The following is a 14,071-nucleotide window of genomic DNA, read 5'->3' on the forward strand; positions in this document are numbered from 1 at the left end:
AGCATGCGGGATCTTAGTTCCCTGACCAGGAATCGAACCCGTGTCCCCTTCAGTGGAACATTGGAGTCTTTTAAAAAAAATTAATTTTTGGCTGTGTTGGGTCTTCTTTGCTGCATGCGGGCTTTCTCTAGTTGCGGCAAGCAGGGGCTGCTCTTCGTTGCGGTGCGCGGGCTTCTCACTGCAGTGGCTTCTCTTGTTGCAGAGCATGGGCTCTGGGTGCACAGGCTTCAGTATTTGTGGCACATGGGCTTCAGTACTTGTGGTTCACGGGCTCTAGAGCTCAGGCTCAGTAGTGTGGCACACAGGCTTAGTTGCTCCATGGCATGTGGGATCTTCCCGGACCAGGGCTCGAACCCGTGTCTCCTGCCTTGGTGGGCGGATTCTTAACCACTGCGCCACCACGAAGTCCCGGAACATTGGAGTCTTAACCACTGGACTGCCAAGGAGATGTCCTCATGGTTTTGATTTGCATTCCCCTGAAGACTAAAAATGTCAAGCATCTTTTCATGTGCTTCTTGGCCATTTGTATAATTTGTATATCTTCTTTGGAGAAATGTCTATTTAGATTCTTCACCTATTTCAAAATTGGGTTATTTGTCTTTTTATTACCGAGTTGTAATATATATGTGTGTGTGTGTGTGTGTGTATATATATATATATATATATTAGATACAAGTCCCTTATTACATATATTGAATATGATTTGCAAATATTTTCTCCCATCCTGTTGTCTTTTCACTTTCTTGATATTGCCCTTTGAAGTTCAAACATTTTAAATTTTGAAGCCCAGTTTACTTTTTTTTCTTTTGTTGCTTGTGCTCTTGGTGTCATATCTAAGAATCCATTACAAAACCCAAGGTCATGAAGATTTACCCTTATGCTTTCTTCTAATAGTTTCCCATTTTTATGTAAAACTTTCTCATTTAGGTCTTTGGTCCATTTTGAGTTAATTTTTGTACGTGGTGTGAGGTAAGGGTCCAACTTCATTCTTTCAGTTCTGGTTCTGGGGGCGGGGACAATGGTGTATCTCTCTGAGTGACACCCTCACTTTAGGAGCTGAGTGCTTGGTAGGGAGGGGCAGTAGGCTGGTCTTCTGGCTTGTCTCTCCATAAGTGATCAGGGCCCCAATATTCTCAGTGGCACTGTGTCCAAGGTAGAGCCCCCATCCCACAAGTGAGGGCTGGGCTAAAGAAGGGAGCCCCCACCTCTCTGCTATATTTGATGGGAACTTAGCCTCAGCAACAGGTGGCTGCTGCAGGATGATAAATGCCCCATGACCTGTCCCTCTCAGGAAAATAACCCTCCATCTGGGAGCTGAGGGGAGAGGGAGCCCTGTGTTCTCAGCTGTACCAGTGTACAGGAAGTTTCCCTCTTGCTGAACTGGATGGAGGTGGTGGTGGAGGGGAAAGCAGGTCTTAGTTCAAATACCACAGGCTCACTTTTCTTACTGAGTTTTAGTAAATTTTCTTGAATAAAGGTTTCTTCATTGGCTGCATACCCTCAGGACCATTTCCAGAGATTAAAGAATTTTTTAGAAACTATTTTCACCATTTCTGCTGTAAGGTAGGTACAGAGAACCCCTCACTGTCATGCTGCTGTAGATTCTTTTTTGATAACTCAAAGTAGTAAGACTGTGGGCAGTGGAACACCAGAAAACTCAAATCCCAGTGCCCACATAGTAATTCATTCTGTAAGTATTGAGTAAGTATCAACTAGGAAAATGGCTGAGAACTAAAAATGGATCGAGTTGACAGTAACTAAAGCAGGAGTTATGCATTGGCAGACACACCATTACCCATATACTTTATGAAATATCTACTATATGTGAGGTATAAGAGTGGAAGATAAAAAGCTAAAAATCTATTTTAGAAATTAGACTTTCACAAAAAGAGAACAAGTAAACCAAGGCAGTCTGCGCTAAGTGCCCAGAGAATAAATGCTCCAGTTTTTCAAGGGCACAAGAAACTACCCAGACCTGGAATGGTCAGGGGAGATTTCTGTGGAGGGAGAGTGTGCTGAGCTAGGCTGGGAAGAAGGGTAGCATTCAGCCCAGTGTGGGTTGGGGGAAGGATACATTCCAAGGCAGAGGTGCTGAAGTGGGATTGTATTTGGTATGTCTGAGTAATAATGAGTAGAACTGTCTGCTTGCCGGAAGGTCTGTTTAGAGATCAAGTTGGAGAAATGAGGTGGCGACCAGAAAAGCAGGGGCTTGATTGTTGGACCATGGAGTTTGGACCCTGTCTTGTGGGCTGCTGAAAGCAATGAGTGCTTTTTAGAGAAGAGTGGCTTGGGCAAAGAGATTTTAGGAAAGTGGCTTTGCTTGTAGTGTGTAGATAGAATGGAGTGTGTGTGTGTGTGTGTGTGTGTGTGTCCAGCAGGGAGCCAGGAGGCAAGGAGACTAGTTATTAGGCTGTTACAAAAAATTGAAGGTCTGGATTAAATGAAGGGGGTGGGAATGTAAAGAAAGTGTCTGGTGGATGGTAAAACATAATCAGGACCTCAATAAGGCCAACCAATTGTTAAAACAAACATGGCAGTTTCCCTAAAAAAAATACTAGAACCCAAAGTGACATGGGCTGATTTAGCAGTTTGAGATACTATGCAAATTTTATTGATGGATTTCTCTTGCAGTTACTGTAATTAAACGGGGTCTCTTTATTTTTGAATTCGCATATGTTTTTCTTCCCTCTTCTTATTACTTCAAATCCCTCTTCTCCACAATTCGCTTTTAATTTGATCTCAAATTAATCTCTAGTATGTTTTTGCAGGAGGAAACTAAGGGTTGCAACAACGGCAAAGATTGTGTATGATTTCAAAGATGAGTTTCCTCCCTTGAAAACAGATGTCCGCGTAGAAGTGGGAGGCACGTGGCCAACTCTTGCTTTTTAGCAGGTCTAACATGACCTTCAAAACTCCTTGGGGTATGCTGGTCTCCTGCGGGGCTGCATCCCCGTCAGACTCAGGTTGTCATAGTCTCCCGCGGCTGCCTGGATGTGTATGGCTTGGGGTTCTGAAGCTAGAGTTCACAAAACAATACAAAAACACCGACAAAAACCAAACCACAAAACCCCATGCCTTACCACCGTGGGCAGATGAGTGAAGTCGCGGAAGAAAGGTTCGACTCTTGCTTGCCCTTTTAAAATTCCAGTGCAGCAAACACACACACACACGCGCGCGCGCGCACACACACACACACACACACACAGCCGGGTCGGCTCTTCCCACTCACTGCCACACTGCACCAGCGTCCCTCCCAAAGTCCTGATTCATGAACCGTGCCACCTTTGTCTCATTCTATACTGTGCAGACTATTTTAATCCTCCCACCCCCATCCCAGATTCCCCCCCTCCCTTTCTCCTCTGGAAAGCTCTGATGTAAGGCGCTCGCTAGGTGGGAGAGCGCTTCTCCCGATCGGCTCCGGTAGGCGAGATTCCGAGAAGCCCCCTCCACAGGACCTGCGCCTGCGGGGTCCGCTGCCCGGGACCCCGCTGTGGGCGCGGGGGAAGCGTCTCGGTCGCTTTAAGGTGTTGCGCTCTCGGAAAGGCGGGCAGGGAGCCCGGGAGCCGGCGCGGTCCCGGGAGCGGGTGGGGAAGTCCTGCCGCCCTCCCCTACCTCCCGCTTCCGAACGTCCGGGGGCCTCACCGCCCTCCGCCCACAGCGCCCGGGCCTGCCATGCGGCTGTGAACCATGTCCTCCTCCTACGCCAAGAACGGGACCGCGGACGGGCCGCACTCGCCCACCTCGCAGGTACCGCCCCCTCCTCCCCCCCTCCTCCCCCCTCCTCGGCCGCCCTAGAGCGCCCCGCCTTCGCGCCCGGCGCGCGTGGCCCCCAGTCCTGGGAGTCTGAGGCCCCGCTCCCTCGCCCCTCCCCCCGCGTCCCTTCCTCCTCCGCCCCTCCTCTTTCTCCTCCTTCTCTTCCTCCTCCTTCTCACCTCGTCAGGGTCTCTGCGCTCCCGCTCGGAGCCCGCAGCCTTCCCCAGCCCATGCCGGGGACTCGGACCCCGCACCCTGAGAGTCTTTGTTAATGGATGTGGTGGGTGCTCGCGGGCTGCTCTTCTCGGGCGCCTTTTCAGCCGTCAAGGCTTGAGTGGGTGGGTGGGGTGGAGGCTGTATCTGGGGACCGCGGAGGAGACTTGGGTGCGGGCTCTGGGGGACCCCGGGGATCTGGTGTCCGGAGGCGGACTCTAGCCAGGGGTGGTCGACCGGTTCCACACTGCCGTCCTCACCGGGTTCTTTCTGGCTCCGTGTGTCGAGTCCAGGTGGCCCGAGGCACCACGACCCGGAGGAGCAGGTTGAAAAGATCCGATGGCAGCACCACTTCGACCAGCTTCATCCTCAGACAGGTAGGAGGCGGTCGCAGGGGAGCAGGTTGGGCAGTAAGCCGAGCGCGCGGCCCCCACGTGCCGGAGCGGCTGGTAATGTCTCAGCGCGTCGCTTTTCGGCCGCGGGCTGGAGCTCCGGCTGGTCCTTCACTCTCTGTCCCGGGTTCCCAAGTCTTCGGGTCCTGGGAAGTTAGTTTGTGGGTGTGGACACAAGCCGGCGGGGACCTAGTTTAGGTCAGGGACGTTGAATTTAAGACTGGAAGTTATTTCTTTTTGCACCTTCGATGCGTGAGGAAGCGTCTTAGTCGTGTGACTGGACTTTGAGCGATCAGAGCCCCTGGGGCCGGACAACTGCTGTGATTCGGCTGAGAGTTAGAGGGCTCTTCTATTTTGCCCTATTTTGAATACTCTCCTTTGTCATCTCCGAGCTCTGGTCAAATGAAAGACATTTGGAACAGAAAGTTTGGTCTCGCTTTGGGACCTATTTGGTTTGCTCAGTTAGGGAAAGACAGCGGATCTGGTTTAAATCGGAATAAGCGAAGGCCGGCCCTCAGTTTCGGGGGTCTCGGTGGTGCTACACTTAGTGTTTGTTTTCTTAGGGGTTTTCTTCTGCGTGGTTCTAGTGCGTGTTGACAGTGCTAAAAATCGCCGGTTCAGCTGAATGCTGAGTTGCCTTTTACCTTGACACAGGAAATTGCTCCTTAATTTGCTGCAAAGAAACCACCCCTACATAGCTGCTGGGTGCTAGAGAGATCATGCAAAAGGGAATCACCTTGATCTCTCTTTGGAACAGAAACTGTCGAGGTGTGTGAGTTCGGGGTATCCTGGGAGGACTTTGGTCATCGCACCACGACGTTTTTATCCCAAGGCTCCGCTGTGGGCTGCTGGAGTGACATTGGGAAGTTTTTTTCCCTCTGGGTCACTCAGATCATTGTGTTTTTAACCTATGATGGCAGCTGCACTGTGTTTCTGTAGTGATTGTTATCAATTTAAACAGATTATCCATGACGAATTGGGTATTAGACTCAGAATTGGACTCAGACCTCTCCTAAAAAGTCCATAGAGCATATTTACATAATATTGATTACATAGGCATTCATTTTCTGCAGAAATAGAAATTATTCCTACGACTCTTTAATTCAGTGAGTACTAAGCATGTACATTTAAAAAATAAATATATTTTGGATTCTGAATTCATTCGAAAGTATATTCTATCCTTTTTGCAGTGTTTAGATTATTTATGTATTTAATAAAGCAAAGACATTCTTCATCTGTTACAAAAATTGAGTTAGGTGACTGAGATCTTGTTTATGTTATTTTGTAGGTGCCTATTTTTGGTAGTGTTTTATTATTGCAACTTCTTAGAAATATTAATTATACAGCAGTGTATTCCATGAGCTGTTTGACTAAAACTTTTGAGTTCAGCTACACCATCACTTCACTAATGTTTTATTCTTCCAAGCACAGAGCCGTCAATATCCTTTGTAATATTCTTATTCTTTCTTCAATTTAAATGAAAAAGTGAGATAATGCATGTATAAGTTCTTGTTAAGTGTGCTGGTATGTGTTGGCTTAAAAATGTAAAAAGTATTCATGCTAAATAATTTCGAGAGTAATTTAAACCATTGCAGATTTTTGGAACAAATATATTTCATAAGTCTTTCTGAAAATAGGCTAGGATTTGTTGGTGTAATAAGATGGCCTAATTTAAATTCAGAAGCTAGCTGTGATTGTATTATATACACAATCTTAACTAACTTTTCTGCACAAAAATAATACATAATTTTTGTGAGCACTTACAGTTCGGTAAGCATCCTATATATGATCTTGTTTAAATGGCATAATATAAACTTCTATAATGGCTACAATAAAATAACTGAGGGATTTTTATTTATTTGACAAGAGATGAACAATGATTCCAAATGTAACTTTAACAGTGTATTTTGAAATTAAATTGAACAGTTTTCACCCAAATGCCAAAAAAGTATTTTTTTAAAAAGCACAACAGCTGTTTATGTTACTAGAGACTCATTATTTGTAGAGTGACCAGTGGTTTATTGTTTTCAAATTCTTGATGCATTTCACAATCTCTGTGATGCCTTTGCACATGATGAAGATAGTGAGGATACCAATAAAAACAGTGCTGCTCATTTCTCTGCTATATCATTTACAGAGATGGGAGGGGGAAGATTTCACTTACTAAAAAAAAAAAAAAAAGATTGTGTTGAATCAGATGGGTAAATCTGGGCTGGTGGTAAAGAACAGAGGACAGCTGGCAAACTCATCAAATAGAACAGTGTTTATTCTTTGAGCTTGTAAAAAAATTTCAGTGTTCATGTGTGTTGATATCATTGGAATGGCTTTCCAAGTAAGGCTGTAGAATTTTGTCTCAGGAGATTACTTTTGACAGGCTGTTTATGAATAGATTGTTTTAAATTTTTAGGAAACACATTAAATATTTGCTATGTGCCTAGCACTGCACTAGATACTGTGGAATAGGAATGAAAAGAAGAATGAGACACAGCTTCTGTACCCAAAGGATTTTATGATCTAGTTATGGAGACATAGATGTATACAAATAATACGGTGAAATGGAGCAAGGAATTAGGGTGTCTGCAGAATGCCCATGTGTACTGAGTATATGAAATACCCATGGGTGGCACTGTGCATACAGGTTGTGTGGTAGAATGCTACAGGTTACTCTCACTGGGGTTACTCCCACCTTTCTCCCCACTGGCTTTCGAAGGAAAATCTGATCAGAGTGAGATCAGTTTGTTGACCTCTCCTTGTTAAGTCTGCCTTTATGAGAACTGCAGAGCCTTACAAGGCCTGGCTCCTACCAGCTTCCAGCCTCATCTTAAGCCATGATCTCTAAGCTCTGGACACAGATCTTGAACACACCACCCTCCCTCCTGCCATAGGCCCTTTGCACATGCTGAGTGTCTGTGGAGGGCTCTTGTTCTCCCCTCTGCCTAGCTGATTTTTTAATCTTCCTTGAGACCTAAGTTTAGTCTTCACTTCTTCTAACCTCCCTGTTAAGGTTAGTTCCTTAGCCACTTACCTCACCCCAGAGTGCATTGTGCCAGTTCTCAATAGTACCATCACTATTTATTTAACATTTCATTATTTAACATGTAATTAGATTTTTTTGTTAATGTCTGTCTCCCTATCCAGATAACAAGTTCCACTAGGGCAGGGACATGTCTGTATTTGGTCTCCTTTTTGCCCTCAGCACTTAGCATAGTAGATGTTCAGTAAATACTTATTTGATTGAATGAAGGAGTGGATGAATGGAGGACTAGCTTGATGTATTTTAGACATGAGGTTCTGCTCCAATATTAAACTCTTTGTTTAATCTGGAGAAATTGCCTCCTAACAAACCTCCCTCAAATTTAGTGACTTAAAGCAACAACATTTAAAAAAATGTCTGTGTACTGAGCAGACACAGTTCTTCTTTGTGTGGTGTTACCTGGGTACTGGGAAGGCTGAAATGTCTAAGACAGCCTCACACGTGTGGTTGGTGGTTGGTGCTGGCTGCTGGCTGAGAACTCAAGTAGAGATTTTGGCAGAGGGCTCACTTTTCCTCTACCTGGGCCTCTCAGCATGGTTGCTTGAGCTTCTTCCCAACATGGTGGCTAGGTACCAAGCAGGACCATCCCAAGAAGCAAAGGCTGAAGCTGTAGACTTTATAAGACCTGGTATCAAAAGCTATATGACATCACTTTCGTTGCAATCTCTAAGTCAAAACAAATCCAAGGGATAGCCCAGTTTCAAAGGGAGGGGAAATAGACTCTATCTTTTGATGGAAATAGACTCTATCTTTTGATGGGGTGTGTCAAGGTCACCTTACAAAGGAGCACATAGAATGGAAGATATTGTTGCAGCCATCTTTGGAACCATCTACCTTAAAGCAAGGTTCCTTCTGTTTTTTTTCAGATTATGCTAATCAGATGATCATTACAATAATTCAATGAACCCACACTGTAGGTAGAGATCTAAAACACATTCAGGTACTAAGTTGATACTATAATAAAACAAGTTGGCAAAAATATTCTTTGGGTTCTAATTTGAGCACTGGTTATAGACACATTTCTCTGATGAAATGCAGATTCATCAACAGAAGGTATATGCTTTGTGCACAGCTCTAAGAATAATCATACACTTGAAGTCATGCATATATGCAAAATTTATCCATAAGCTTAGAATCACAGAATTATAGAACTGGAAGAGATTGTGGAGGGAAAGTACTTTGATTCCCCATTTTTAGATGAATGAAACACAGACCCAAGGACATAAAGCCCTTACCAAGGTCACACCAGTAGATAGTGGCAGAACAGAGACAGGAGACCCCCACTCAGATTCTACAGTTTTTCCACCACAACACACTTCATCCCTGAATAATCACGACAGGCACACAAACACACAAGGACTTACTCCTCTTAGAGCCTAGAAATATTCCTAGTTTATATGGTTACTGTGAAGAGCAAAGCAACCACTGAAGAATCTGCAGACTGTAGTTTTTTCCCAGTTTTATCATGGGATGGAATTTTTGTTTGCATGGTTCACGGTTCATGGAGGTTTGTTTGTTTGTTTACTTACTAATGTACTAGTCATTGTATTAGCCAGTCTAACCAGAAGATGAAATTACTTGAGTTTTTACAGCTGAGGGACTTGAATTATAGAGACATGATTAAATAGGTGAGGGGAGGGCTTAAAAGCTAAACCTAGAGGTTAGCAACAGCGGGAAGCTGCTATCACCTCTAGGTACAAAGACAAGGGGAGGAGACTGTAACTAGAACCCAGGGGCCAAAATCACCTGGTAGATGCTGGAACCAGTGGGGTACTGTTTGTAGGAGCAAGAGACACAGAGGAGATGCAGCCTCTGTCAGAGAAGCCACTTGAGGTGGAGAAAATGGGGAGAAATACTCTGGCTTCTCCTTTCTTGTGCTCCCCACCCCTGCCTTGTCTCCCACTGGCTGACCTGGACACCAGCTGACATGGGAGTCTGGGAAACAACCTGCAGGCCATGGGCCCCCTGAGACAGAAAGCAGAGCAGAAAAAGGAGAGGATGAATCTGAGGAAAACAGGCCAGGACTGGCACAACTATTATTATATTTTAGCTGCCTGGAAGATAATAATGAATCGTTTTCATCAGCAAAATTGGAAGCTTTTACTTGCTCTGTAAGTCGAGTGTCCTTGCTAAATGATATAATCCAGTGACAGTGAACCTTAAGGAAAAGTTTACACCTATTTCCTTTGTGAATTCTATCTGGAATGCATCTTCCCAAATTGAGATCTGATAGAACAAAACAGAACTCTGCCTCTGTGGCAAACTGTGCTTCGTTCTGGCTCTTGGGCTTGAATAAATGGAACTGAATTTATGAAGCTTCTTTCGGATTGAGAAATCTAATTACTAGGCAGCTAACCCGTTAAGCAGTCGTTTTTGCTTTTCTCCGAGTTTCTGTTCGTGGCGTGCAGAGTTCCCGAAATCTCATTTTTTATAGAATAAAGAACTATGTATCCTTCAGTTTAGGTTGATCAGATTTTATTGAAGCTTACATAAATTCTGATTCAAATTTTAATCCTTCTAGAAAATTGTAGGACGCCGCGTGAAAATGAAGCTGAAAATGACCTTGGCTTTGCTGTGGCCCTTTCCCTGTAATTATTCCACGTGCTGCCCCAGACAATGTTGTTACCAAGGATCAGGGACTGTTTCTTCATCAAGGGAAAAAGCAAGGGCAGAGTGGAATAGAATGTAGTTTTGTCTACAAACTACAGTTAGTAGCTAGTTGTAGAAACGAGTCTCTTCACTCCTGATGAGCCTACTAACTCAGTGGGGTTAGCTGGGCTCAGCAGATCGAGTTCTAACCCATCTTTTCTGGCTGAGGTTGTGGCGTTGTCCAAGCTCATCGTTGTCCCCTGAGTCTGGCCCTTTCTTGGTCTCATTTCTGCAGCTCAGATTCAGAAGAAAGCATAAGCCCTAACCAGGGTGAGTGGGCTTGCACCTCACTCGGGTTCACTGAAGACCCCAGGAAATGTCCACAGACTTGTGGGGAGTGGAGCGTGCAGGCCGCATTCCATGTTTGGCCTCTGCAATGCTTTGGAGAGGAGTGCTTCCTAGAGCAGCGCCACCCTCTCTGCTTGCTTGCCCTTTTCAGCCAGAGTGTGTGTGTGTGTGAGAGAAGGACCATCTGAGCCCCTGCCTGGTATAGGCAGAGCCCCTGGATGGTGTTCACTTCCTTTGAGTCCAGGCTGTTGCACCAGTATTTTCCCTGTGGGCTGTGCAGAGCACTTCCTTACCGTCCCCAATGACACATTCTCTTGATAATACCTCTCCAGATTAGAATCCACCAAATTGATAAGTCTCAAGAAGAGCTAGGCTGTTATCTGTAAAGAACCCCCATAAAACCCCATTCCGATTTAAGCAGCCAGTATGGTCCTGCCTTCACACAGTTACATGTCCTCATTCTAACTGAGCCAGGAGAACGTAGAGGTAGAACACGCACTCTTTGTTCTAGAAGAGTGTAAGTTATGAACTTGACTACAGACATCAGGCATTTTACATGGATTCAACCATGTGAATGGGGTCAGGGAGGCGGGTAGGGTGAGAATTAGAAGCCTGAACTAATGAAGAGGCTAAATTATAGATTCAATTTTAAGGGAATAGTTTTATTGCTTTCAAGTAACAAAAATGACAAGCTGTGTGCTTCCTTAGCGGGCGTTCAGAAAGCGAGAAGGCTGATGAATTACCAACACCTGGCTTGAATATAGATGGTGCTTTGAAACTCCTTGAAGATGGTTTTCATTTTAACTAGAAAAACATGCTGCTCTGTAAACTTTCCTACTTTCTTTACTATATCCTTTCTTATTACACCCATAGACAGAGCAGAGGTAATTACTTGAATCCGAAGGGATGACATTCAGCTTTATTTACTGAAAGTATAATTTAGATGGGGCCATAAAACTTGAGGGACATCTGCTGAATCTTTCTGATCATTTTCGCTGTAATCATTGGATGACAAAATGTGCCTATTTTATTTCTCATTTTATGTTCTTTTCTGTTGGTGGAGGTATCTTTCTCCAGGGCTGCAATTTAAATTGCTGGAGCAGAAGTCTTTGTTTTGAGAGGAAATATTTTGTAAACAAACTTGAAAAGAATCAGCATTTTTTTCAGGTTGTGAGAATCACTAGAAATGGTAAACTTTTGTAGTGCTCACTGTGTCTGAATGTTATGATATTATTTTTTAACTCCTTAGGAAAAATCTTTTTTTCAATTTCTTTTTTAATGCAGGAAAGACCAACAGTAATGGAAATGCATAATAACTCACGTAGATGAATTTATCGTCCTGGCCCACTTCCTTCTCCATGACCTAGTGCTAGGGTAACAGCTCAAAGGCTGATTATGTTTCCAAATCAAACAAGTGGATAAAATCCTCACTGTTGAGGTTGGAGTGCTTTATGGTCACACCTTTCTTATTTGGCCTCTTTGTGTGTGTGAGTGGAACAGAAATGAAGTCATTCTTTCAGGAATTCAGAGGCTGTATTCTGTTATCACCATAATCTAATTTTCGAACATTTTCATCACCCCCCAAAAAAACCTTGTAACCATTAGCTGTCATTCCCCAACCTCCTTCCCACCCCCAGCCCTATGCAACCACTGATCTAATCTCTGTGTCCATAGATTTGCCTGTTCTGGACATTTCATTCCAAATTACATTCACGTAACTGGAACCATACAATAATATGTGATCTTTTGTGACTGGTTTTGGATTATTTCATTAGCATATTCTCTACACCAGTCTGAAGGTTTCCAGTCGTAGCCCCTGGTCTAAATGCAAATGTTGACCTGCCTGTGGAAAGAGACTTGCCTTTCCTTAAGCCTAGATCCAGACAGCACTTCAAGTCATGGTGTTGAATTGGGTGGATCGTATTTGTATTTATTTTGGAATTGCAGTGTCAGGTCATAAAGCTGAATTTGGGGGGGAGGGGTAAAACTATTTGACCTGCATGGAAATCAAATCCCTGACCTTGGCCTCCTTGTCATCAAGACTGAACAAAACTGAGTGACTCTCATCTATAGAAGGGATTTATGTAATAGGATGAGATCGACGGGATTAAAGAAAAATGTCAGGATTAAAGAAAAGTGATCAATGCCATCATTTTCAATAATTTTTAGTGATAGAAATGTCTTGGGTACTTACAATTCAAAATACTTCTTTTATCTAGATGTTTGTAATAACTCAGCTTTGGTAATTATATTTCTTCCTTGAGAGGTACAATTAAGGAGAAAGCAGAGTGCTTGAGTCCCAAGCTAAGTACAATATTTATGAGAATTATTGGGTGTATAAAACTGTACTTTCTATGTGGCAGGTGCTGCTCAATTATATTTGAGCACTTCCCTGGGGGACAAAAGTCAATTATCAACATAGTCCTGTGGGAGAGAAATAGGTCAGCTGCAAACATTCTCTGCTAATTTCAGAAAGCTTGAGGGGTGATTTCTTTTGGGGGATTTTTTTTTTTTTTATTCCTTTGGTTGTTGTAGGAAGACCTTCTGATTAGGGAAGGCTCTGTTTTTCATTTGGGTATCTTATTCAGTTACTTTACTGTGAATATTTCTTTTGATCATGTAAAATGAAAATTAAACAAAATAGTATCTTTTAAAAAACTGTCAAATCTACATTGTAAGAATAATGTGTACCATGGGTATTATTATTACTGTTTCTTATACATTAGTAGAGATGCTCAGGCTTTAAATTCACCTGGTAAAATGCAAATTTCATATTTGCAAGTATTTTGTTTAATAGTTCTGTTACATAGGAAGCGTAAAAAGTGTTAATTGCTAAAAAAAAGGAAGGATACTGGTGTGTTTTTTTAAAAATTATGTTTATATTTTTATTGTGGAAAAATACATGTAACAAACTTTACCAATGTAACCATTTTTAAATGCATAATTCAGTGACATTAAGTCCATTTGCTGGTGTCATTTTTATTTTGTTTTACTTTATTTTTTTATAAATTTATTTTATTTATTTATTTATTGGCTGTGTTGGGTCTTCATTGCTGCACGCAGGTTTTCTCTAGTTGCGGCGAGCAGGGGCTGCTCCTCATTGCGGTGCATGGGCTTCTCATCACGGAGGCTTCTCTTTGTTGCGGAGCATGGGCTCTAGGCGTGCGGGCTTCAGTAGTTGTGGTGCACAGGCTTAGTTGCTCCGTGGCATGTGGGATCTTCCCGGACGAGGGCTTGAACCCATGTCCCCTGCATTGGCAAGCGGATTCTTAACCACTGCGCCACCAGGGAAGCCCTGCTGTCATTTTAAAAATGAGTGTGGCAGGTTATTTAAAAAGTGCAGACCAGGCAAAACTTAAATATATCCTACTTCAAAATACACTAAAAATGTCCACCATTGTCCAGGCCCCCAAACACAGCTGTGACCTTGTTTGAAGCCACAACAACAATAGCAGGAAACCGGCCCTGGAGCATGTCACAGTGCCATGGGGACTGCAGCTGAGCAGAACCAGGAGGCACTGTGGATGCCCAGCCGACCCCCAGGCTGGGTGTGGAGAGGTGGATGGGAATAGGTTGGGGCCCTGCCCCAGAACACCTGTTTTCTTCTTCCTCCACTGTGTGAAATCCGAACAGTTTCTAGATGATTTGGGTTAACGAGCAGCCTATTTTAAAACTGTGAACGTTCGTGGGAGTCTTAAGGGGCTCTCGTCATTCATCTGTGATCGTGGTTTGACTTACTGCC

The 14,071-nt window shown here is 43.7% G+C and overlaps 1 protein-coding gene across 1 annotated transcript in view; it reads left to right on the forward strand.

Moving 5' to 3' along the window:
• The first annotated feature begins 3,368 nt into the window (after positions 1-3,368).
• CACNB4 (calcium voltage-gated channel auxiliary subunit beta 4) overlaps positions 3,369-14,071 on the forward strand; it is a 265,766-nt gene continuing 255,063 nt past the window's right edge. The window contains exons 1-2 of the mRNA XM_029224871.1: positions 3,369-3,747; positions 4,260-4,343. Coding sequence (XP_029080704.1) covers positions 3,688-3,747; positions 4,260-4,343 — 144 coding nt within the window. The 5' untranslated portion in view covers positions 3,369-3,687. The remainder of the gene's footprint in view (positions 3,748-4,259; positions 4,344-14,071) is intronic.

The sequence above is a fragment of the Monodon monoceros genome, unplaced genomic scaffold (genome assembly GCF_005190385.1).
Source record: "Monodon monoceros isolate NGI ecotype Baffin Bay Population unplaced genomic scaffold, NGI_Narwhal_1 Super_Scaffold_16, whole genome shotgun sequence".
NCBI lineage: Eukaryota > Metazoa > Chordata > Mammalia > Artiodactyla > Monodontidae > Monodon > Monodon monoceros.